General features: G+C 44.6%; 1 protein-coding gene across 3 annotated transcripts in view; it reads right to left on the reverse strand.

The window, feature by feature from the left end:
• Positions 1-4224, reverse strand: part of NFX1 (nuclear transcription factor, X-box binding 1) — a 37400-nt gene extending 33176 nt beyond the window's left edge. The window contains exons 1-2 of one of the 3 annotated variants that reach the window (XR_014566917.1): positions 3803-4224; positions 1215-2204 (exon numbers count right to left, since the gene is read on the reverse strand). Coding sequence is in view for 2 of the 3 variants with exons in the window: in XM_083749677.1 (XP_083605803.1) it covers positions 1215-2204; positions 3803-3830 (1018 nt within the window). In the remaining variant the exon portion in view is untranslated. The remainder of the gene's footprint in view (positions 1-1214; positions 2205-3802) is intronic. The other 2 variants (XM_083749677.1, XM_083749676.1) reach the window with 2 other exon arrangements.
• Between the last annotated feature and the right edge of the window lie 5747 nt (positions 4225-9971).

The following is a 9971-nucleotide window of genomic DNA, read 5'->3' on the forward strand; positions in this document are numbered from 1 at the left end:
AAAACAAACTCAATAATAATAATAATAATAATAATAATAATAATAATAATAATAATTTATTATTTATACCCCGCCCATCTGGCTGGGCCTCCCCAGCCACTCTGGGCGGCTTCCAAAAGAATATTAAAATACTATGATACATCAAACATTAAAAGCATCCCTAAACAGGGCTGCCTTCAGATGTCTTCTAAAAGTCTGATAGTTGTTGTTCTCTTTGACATCTGGTGGGCAGGCATTCCATAGGGAGGGCGCCACTACCGAGAAGGCCCTCTGCCTGGTTCCCTGTAACTTGGCTTCTCGCAGTGAGGGAACCGCCAGAAGGCCCTCAGTGCTGGACCTCAGTGTCCGGGTAGAACGATGGGGGGTGGAGACGCTCCTTCAGGTATACTGGACCGAGGCCGTTTAGGGCTTTAAAGGTCAGCACCAACACTTTGAATTGTGCTCGGAAACGTACTGGGAGCCAATGTAGGTCTTTCAAGACCGGTGTTATATGGTCTCGGCGGCCGCTCCCTGTCACCAGTCTGGCTGCTGCATTCTGGATTAGTTGTAGTTTCCGGGTAACCTTCAAAGGTAGCCCCACGTAGAGTGCATTGCAGTAGTCCAAGCGGGAGATAACCAGAGCATGTACCACTCTGGCAAGGCAGTCCACAGGCAGATAGGGTCTCAGCCTGCGTACCAGATGGAGCTGGTAAACAGCTGCCCTGGACACGGATTTAACCTAACGTTATCCAGCCAAGGGGAAACAGTTTAGGGATAAGGGTGTTTTGGCTCTCCAGATTTTTCTAGACTACCAACTCCCATTTTACCGATGGCCATGATGGCTGGGGCTAATAGGAATTGGAATCCAACATCTGGAGATCCACAAGTTTCCTGTCTCTGAAAAGTTCAAACAACAACAAAGTTTCAAAGGCCAGAAACAGAAGGCCTTCACCTGCTGCTGAAAAGTTCCCATTGTAGACACTATATCCACCCATCTTTCTGACATTCATTTTTTTTGCCCTGTTCCAACACTGCAATCATAAAGCATGTACCCTAACTTATTTTTTCTCAGATGTTTCCTACATATACATCCAGAGCACTCATCCATACAGCCAACTTCTAGCATTTTGAATAACAAAGCAGAGCACCAAGGAAAACCACTTTTGTAAAAGCTAAAGGAAAGCACACAACTGGGCTTTCAGGTCCTCAAATGGATTAAGAATGGAGAAATTTACCTGTATGAGTTTCTTTGCTCTTTGGTGCATCATTTTGCTTTTTCCAGCGCCTACTTTTATATCCATCTTGAAGGACAGGTTTTCTCCCATCACGTGTACCTGATTCCTGTACTGGCTGTGCCTGTGCCACACTCACTAAGTTTGAACCCCTTTCACGCAGCACAGATTCTCTCTTCTCACTGGTGCGTTCTTTGGGAGGATGCGGAAGGGACGCATTCTTAACATGTTTTACATGTTTGCTCCTAGATGTATCTTGCCTTTTGCCAGTCTCTTTATTCCACATAGGCTCCCTAAAATATCTGTTTGCAAAGGGGTACTTTCTCCGTGCAATGCTATTGTCAGAAAAGCCATCAGATATTGCTTTTCCAAGTGATGCGTCAGAAGAGTCCGACTGTGTAAGATCTATTGCTGGTATATTTTCAAAGGGCTTGTCCTTCCACTTAGAAACTAATCTTTTATCCCTTTCAGGAGGATGTTTCTCCTTTTCCTTCAACCCTCTTCCACGTGAATGCATCAAATATGTCTTCTTTGGCTTTGCTCCTCTATTATCTGCAGTAGCAGCCTCCTTTTCACTGTCTGAAGAAAAATCACTGTATTCTCTTGGATTCATCCTTCGTCCTGGAATCAATCTGCTATCTAAACATTGAGGATCTTCTGAATTCCCTGCATTTGTCTGCTTTGCCTGATTTTTGCCATGTGTTCTTTCATTCCTTGATCTCAACCATCGCTGACTCTGTAAGTTGCGGCCCTTTGTTTTACCCATACTGTTGAACAATGAAGAATCTGGTTGGCTTCTATGCTGACTCTCTAGACTATAAAAAGTATGCTGATCTACAGGATAATTTTCATATTTACTGTGTCTAGGGTGAGCAGAAGGTGGTATAGCATTTCTGTCCCGATTTGATTCCAATCTGGATTGACTGTTCCAGTTCAGACTGAAAGTTTGCCTGTCTCTTGGAATGAAGTCAGTTGCATCTGGATTTAACACACCTAGGAAAAAGGAATATATATTGAAAAAAAGCATTTTGCTGTTCAGCAAAATCCAGAATGAACTAACTGGCCAAGTGATATCAAAATACTGTAGCCTCTTTTGGGTACCTTTCAGGTTTTGGGGGAGAAATTTCTGGGAAACAATGAAGGACACACTGCCACGTTTTTTTTACTCCAAACTACATTTTGTTTCTTTGGTAAAAAGATTAAGACCACAGTACTACATTTATCACAATTAACTGATTGATTGCAGTATTAAGCCAAAGCCAAATAACTACAAGCACTGAGGTATATGTGCTTTTCTCATGCAGTATACCATTATGACATTCTATATATTGTCAGAGTATTTTACAGTATATGAATCGCCCTGAGACCCCCAGGTACAGGGCAGTATATAATTCAATAAATAATAATAATAATAATAATAATAATAATAATAATAATTTATCAGCTACATTTTATAAGCAAATATCCTTTGGTGTGCATGACCTATACTGCTTGTTGTGCAGCAACCAAGAGTCTCAACCCACATCTTGCTGTTACTATTACAGATAAGAACAATAAAAAAAATTCAGCAGCTCATCTCCGTACCCTACGCAGGAAATAACATTTTGCAAACAAATTACGTTCTATAAGATGCCTATTTCAAATAACCTTACCGTAAAGGTCAACTACAAAAGTGGACGGCGGGGGGAGGGGAGAAAAGGGAGAGAGAAAAACGACTCTCGCAACAGCCTTTGCACAAAAACAAACAAACACTTCTGTTAAAATTAAATTCTGCCGCTGCCCCCCGCCCCAAACTGCATCCCGCAGAACATACTGGCAATCAATGTCTCAGTGCTGCATTGCAACCACGGACAATATTTTCGGCTTCATGGTATTTCGGGATGATCTGCACCCCCGCATGGGGCATTTCAACGGAGCCCTTTCCCGAGCTCTGGCGTTTCCCTGCTCCCTCCTGCACCGAGGGGCTCCTGCAGCTGTGTGGATGCTCCTTTCCGCGCTTTTTGCATGAGCGTCACGACATCTGTTGATGCGAGATGCACTGCAGCAGCAGCAGCAGCGGCGGCGGCGGCGGCGAAAGCTGAGGAATGAGGACCGTCACCACCACCACCACCATGCAATATTGCAGACTTCTTCCAGGCTCGGCTCGCCGCCTCGCGCTTGGGAATCACGGATGGTGCGCCTCCCCTCCAAGCTGCTCGGAGAGCCCAGCGTACAAGTAGCAAGAGCAGCGCGTTTATGCAACCGATGCTACTGCCGCCTGTATAACCCCCCCACCCGGCCCGCACACACGCCGCCGCTCCTCCCGGTTGCACTCACGGAAGCAAGGCGAAAAGTCGCCCTTCCGACCTTTCCCGTCCGAGGCCTTGAGCCCGGCGGAGGGGTTAACCCGGGTGGAGGCGAGGAATTCCCCTCAGGAGCGGGAAGCGAGGCGGCGCCTTCGCCCCCCTTTCCCCACCCCTCCGGCCTCCCAAGTCGGGTCCTGTCACACACGAGGCTCGCATTTTTTCATTCCCCCCACCCACCACCACCATCCAGGCCCGGCGGCGGCGGCGGCTTCGGCCTCCCGCCCGCCCGCTATAGCTATTCCTTACCTGAGCTTGGCAACGCCGCCTCCGCCATGCCGCCCGCGCCACGCCGGCCAAAGCAGCCGGCCAAGCCGCCTCACACACAACTCCGCGCTCTCCCTTCCGCGACGCTGCCCCGAGAAGCTCCCGCTTGCCCGGTGTGGAAGAAGGCGCGCAGGCGCCGCGCTCCGACCGACCGCCCGACCGCCCACTGCCTCAGCCTGGCGCCGCCCCACAGGCGATGGCGCCCCCTTCTTCTTCCTCTTGCCACAACTACCTGATGCAGGCCGGCCCAGGCGGGAGGAGGCCGCGTCAGGACAGCGCTGACGAGAAAGCGCAGGCCCTGCTGAGGCTCCCGCGCCCAAAATCCAAGTCGGCTGCCGACTTTTCCTCCCTGAATATTACCCACGTAGAAAGAATACGAATCAATTATAGGTACCAGCAGTGCTTTTTTTTCCTGAGGGGACGCATACCCCTAAACATTTTGTGACTCTTAAGTTTGGCCTCACTGAGGGGCAGTGTTTCAATATGAGTATGAAAATGAGAGTATCCTTTAAAAAAAAAAAAAAAAAAGCACTGGGCACCAGTATATATTTAACATAGTCTCCCTCAGAAAAGAGACGGGGAAAATGGAGAGGGAGCATTTCAGTGCAATGATGGTTGCTCCTCAGGAGAATTTATAATCCCTCCTTCGTCTTTGAGGTTGGGACAACCAAAATATATTATGCTCTTAAAAACACACACCCACACACGTTCTTTTAAGTAGCTGGTATTCAGGTCCGAAAGCAAACAAAAGTCATGGCAGTTGTCATTTCTTGCCTGCCTTTCATTAAAAAAAAAAAGGTCCCCGAGTCATATGAAAACACAACACAGAACATACAAGAATCCTCCATAACAATAATTCCATACAACACATTACAGGATAGTAAGATCAGGTGTTTGGTTTTTAAAGGCCAAGGTAAAGATGTATGTCTCCAGTGCTTTTTTCTGGGGGGACACAGGGGTATGCATACCCCTAAACATTTTGTGAATTTGTCCATTTGCTGTCTTTATGTTTCCCAATTTGAACTATAAAATGGTGGTTTTCTTGAGTCAAAATGAGAGTACCCCTAAACATTTTTTTAAGAAAAAAGCACTGTCTTCATCAGTCAACAAGCTGCAATCACATGGTGCCAAAGACACTTTCGAAAATTATTTCTTTATTAAATTTGTCAGTCGCTTTATCTTGCCCAGGATAACCCAAAGTGATCTACAGCCAAGCAAACAGACAATAAACCCCACACAGATATATTAAAAGGAAGAGGAAAGAGAAAATACACATTAAAAATATCCCACCCACTTCTAAAAAGCCACTGATAGTTAAAAGGCCAAAGGCCTGGTTACAGAGGAAAGTTTTTGCCTGGCTTTCCCCACCCCTCATTATTTATTTGTTTTATTTTGTAATTTCATCTTGAGTATATTGGAGAGGAGGCCGTTCAGCTTTTATCGTGCCATTCGTCCTAAGGACAAAAGGTTTAATGTCAGCTATGTCTGAGTGAAGGTGGAATGTATTTATAATGCCAGGACCGTTACGATTTATATGTTGTATCAATTCTGCCCCTTCTGCTCCTTGCTACCTGCATGACCAGCAAAAATTTAATCAGTAAAGCTTCTCTTGGAAATGGAAGATGTGTCACCTGGTGGACATTTTATTTTCATGCAGCTGTCCACAGCATTTAGCCCTATGATTCAGGAGTCTTAGATATGTTGAAGTACCGGTAATGAGAAAGAGTATTATCTCTCAACCTGTACAATTTTGGATTCGGTATCTGGCTCCCCAGTTGTCATATCACACCAACAACTTAAGACTGCAGTCACATACTCACTTGCCTGGGAGTAAGCTCCACTGATTTCAGTGGGACTTACCGGATACTTCGAACCATGTCAAATTTAGTGTGGTGTGGGCAGTTCCCCTGCACGGGGTCCTGAGTCGAGGGATTGCAAAATAATAATAATAATAATAAAAGCCTTATATTTATATGGTTACCTACTGAGAATATCCACAAAAAAGCAACTGTACCAAAAGGAATTATTGTGAAAATAATAAATATTAGGGGGAACCAAATTTTGCCCTCACTCAGGGCTTCCTATTACCAAAGTCTGTTCAAGTAAAAAACCCTTCTTTCTAAAAGCTGCATACTACATTCACCCACACAAAATCTTTTGTTTTGAGTGAAAAATCTGTGGCCTCCCAAATACTAAGGTCTGTGTTTTAATAACAACATATCAGGAGATGTATTCAGCCAAGACAACTTCCGTATTCTGTCTGCAGAATTAGGAGCAGATTGCTGCAAAGATGGCACTAACAGTTTCCCTCGTTCTAATTGTACCAGGATGTCAATACATTTTCACCAGAAGAAGACAATGAAAGCTTACGAGTATGAACAAACTCAAATTGAATCCAGACAAGATGGAGGTCACAACAGTGAAGCAGTCCACAGCAAAGGGCCATTCTCATGTTCCACCATCCGGACCTCTGGCACACAAAGAAGGGCCTCAGATGATGATCGCAGGGTCTGGGTAGATTCATATGGGGAGAGATGGTCCTTGAAATATTGTGGTCCTGAACTGATTAAGATTTTATAGGTCCAAACCAGCACTTTCAATTGGGCCCAAAAAACTAACTGTGCAGTCAGGCCAGCACACAATGTTATATGCTCAAACTGTTTTGCCCCGGTAAGCAACCTATTTGCTGAATTCTGCACCAGCTTAAGTTTCCGAAACATCTTCAAAGGCAGCCCTACAGATAACATGTTGCAGGAATCTAACCTGGAGGTTACCAGGGCATAGACAGAAGATGTTGGGTAATCCCTGTCCTGATAGGGATGCAGCCAAAGCTGATGGCACTCAGCACCATTGAAGCAAACTGAGCCTCGGACGACAGCAATGGACCCTGAAGGACCCCCAAGCTTCTTCAAAAGCAGTGTAATCGCATCAAGAGCAGGCAGCTTCCCAGCAATCTGGTCCAGGGAACTACCAACTAACAGTGCCTCTGTCTTGAGCTTGTTTATTGGCTCTCATCCAGTACCTTATCAACGCAAGACAACAGTCCAGCACATCCGCTGCCACATCTGCAGATGCAAAGGAGAAGAGCTGTGTATCATCAGCATATTGCTGACCATGTACTTCAAAACTCTGGATGACCCCACTCAGAGGTTGCATGTAGATGTTAAACAGCATGGGGGATAAAACCAAATCCACAATGAAGGCTCCACAGGGCCAGAGAGCACTCCCCAAGTGTAATCCTCTGGAAATGACCAAGTGGGCCAGAACCACCTCAAAGCAGTGACGCCAACCCCCAACTAAGACAGCCACTCCAAAAGGATACCATGGTTGATGGTATTGAAAGTCACTGAGAAATCAAGGAGAATTAACAAGGACATATTTCCTCGTCTCTCTCCCAACACTGAGCCAGTGTGGTGTAGTGGTTAAGAGCGGTGGACTTGTAATCTGGTGAACCAGGTTCGCGTCTCCGCTCCTCCACATGCAGCTGCTGGGTGACCTTGGGCTAGTCACACTTCTTTGAAGTCTCTCAGCCCCACTCACCTCAAGAGTGTTTGTTGTGGGGGAGGAAGGGAAAGGAGAACGTTAGCTGCTTTGAGACTTCTTTGGGTACTGATAAAGCAGGATAAAAAATCCAAACTCCTCTTCTTCAACAGGGCCACCAACGCAGTTTCTGTGTCAAAACTGGGCCTAAACTCCAATTGAAATGAACCTAGAAAATCAATTTTCTCCAAGAGCGCCTGGATCTGGTCTGCGACTACCTGCTGAATAATTTTGCCCAAGAAGGGGTGATTGGCAACTGGCCAGCAGTTATTTAGATTTTATTGAGGGTTTATTGAGGAATGTTTTTACCACTGCCCACTTCAAGCAGGCAGGGACCAAGCCCTTTTGCAAGGCAGCATTAATCACCTCTATGGCCTAGCAAGCTGTCCCCTCCCTGTTAGTTTTTATCAGCCAGGAGGCGCAAGGGTCCAGAGTGCAAATGGCTGCCCTGACTGATCCAAGCATTATTGGGGCCACAACTGATAAGACTTTCTCACAAGCTACCCCGCCTTGAACCTCTGAGAGTGGTAGAAAGACCAAGCCTTCCTTCATTTTCCTGCTTAACTTTCCCACCTGGCGTGTATGGCCTACCGATAAAGCACTTTAGAAAACACTATAAAGAATTTCATTTATTAATTAAAACAATCATATATTGATGCATATTGCTGTGGAACATTAATTCCTGCAGTGAAACCAATAGAGCAGGTTCATCACAGCTAAAGTATCGTGGCTGTCAGTAAGATTTAATGCGGCTGTACATTATAATTGTTTATTTAAAGCATTTTGTCCCAATCTTTAGATGAACTTACAAAGGGTCAATAACAAGTCTATGTGTCACCTCAGAAGTAAGACCACTGAGTTCATCTTGAGTTATTCCTAGGTGACAGGGAAAACAGGACTGCACCCTTAGTCACACAACTAACTTTATAAAATAATTATAATTTAGCTGGATTGTGGCCTGGCTGTTTAAGAGAGCCTCCTTATTTCATAGGGATAGTAGACTGGCCATGTGAGAAAATCAGCACCTTTTTCATTCAATTAGAGAAGAGTAAGGGAACATAGTACAAAATCACTTTTTTACCCTGTTCCACTGATTTAAAACCCTTCTGTGTAGCAAGAGCTCCACACAGTGGTCACAATGTGTGAGAACTGCTCACTATGCATGATGGGTGTGTGGAATTCATGCAATTATTAGCTCTGTGTATTTTATAGCTTCCACCGTCATTTCTACTGGCTATTAGTATGAAATGGGGCTAAGGGTGAATTCAATTCCAAGAGGATAGCCATTTGTAATGGAAGGAAACAATAAAAAAGGAAGTATTTCAATTCAGCAGAACAGTTTCCCTTAGTACAGTGATAGGGAACCTCCAACCATCAGGCCTGCCAGGCCCTTTCAAATGGTCAACAAAGCCGTTTCTGGCAAAGTCCTCTCAGCTGCCAATCACTCAATGTCATCTGACATCTGTCAGTCATAGGGCTAGACATAAATTTTACATCTCATGTATCTTTCACTTATTCTCTATACAATTCCTCCAAAGAATAAGGGGAAACTGAATGTAAAATATACGGTATTAATATATAAGTAAGATCCATACAATTTTGTACAATATTTTTATTTTGTTCTTGTTGGTATCCACTTTTACCCTGTGGGTTTTTTGGTTTTTTGTTTTGCCTCTAGCTCCACCAAATGCAGCCCCCAGAAAGTTGGCAAGGTATGAATCTGGCCATAGGCCTAAAAGAGGCTCACTAACACCTCTTTAGCATATAATGTATTTTTCTGTGAAGTATGTATCCCTTCCACTTGTCAACATGATGTTTTATTTTGGGAGATGGGTGAAAAATAGACACTGTCTATTTCAAGTAACAGGAAGCAAGTAACAGCTACCTACACGATGCTGAATGTGGTCTTAAAACAAAGTAATGTCAGTAGTTGCAAGGTATACCCAAATCAAAATTAATTATGTATTCCTCCCATCAGTGTGGTCAACCTGGCCAATACTTTTGCTCACAAACCCTTTCCAACCATGGATATTTGGCTGTAATCTTCTTCAAGATATATTCTTCTGTTTCATGCAGCTTTCATTCAAAGAACTGGCCAGATTCACACCTGCTAGCTCCAGCAATGTTGCAGTCTCTAAGGTTCCCTCCTAGTCAATTTACTGAGCCCTGGTCTTGGGTTTTAGTCCTAAGCATATTTACATGGAAATAGGTCCAACTCAAGTCGATCTGTCACTTGCTTAAACTGCAGTCTACAATCATGTTCTTCCCGGGTATGCTAGCTTTACAAACTATACTTTCTGTCTTCTGCCTGCCACTGCCAGTTTCTACCTACTGTCATGTATACACTAGTAATTTCTCTCCACCCCTGTGGGCAAGATTCCATATTTGCCTCTAGAACAGTATCTAACACTGCATGCCTACTCAATGAATCAGTGGGAACTATAATCCTATATACACTCACCTGGAAGTTCAGTCATACCTCAAGTTGAATGTGCTTCAGGTTGTGTGCTTTTGGGTTGCGCTCCACGGCAACCCAGAAGTAACGGAGAGTGTTACTTCCGGGTTTCACCGCTCGCGCATATGCAGATGCTCAAAATGACGTCACACACAT

Source organism: Podarcis gaigeae (genome assembly GCF_964106915.1).
Source record: "Podarcis gaigeae genome assembly, chromosome: 7".
Lineage (NCBI taxonomy): Eukaryota > Metazoa > Chordata > Lepidosauria > Squamata > Lacertidae > Podarcis > Podarcis gaigeae.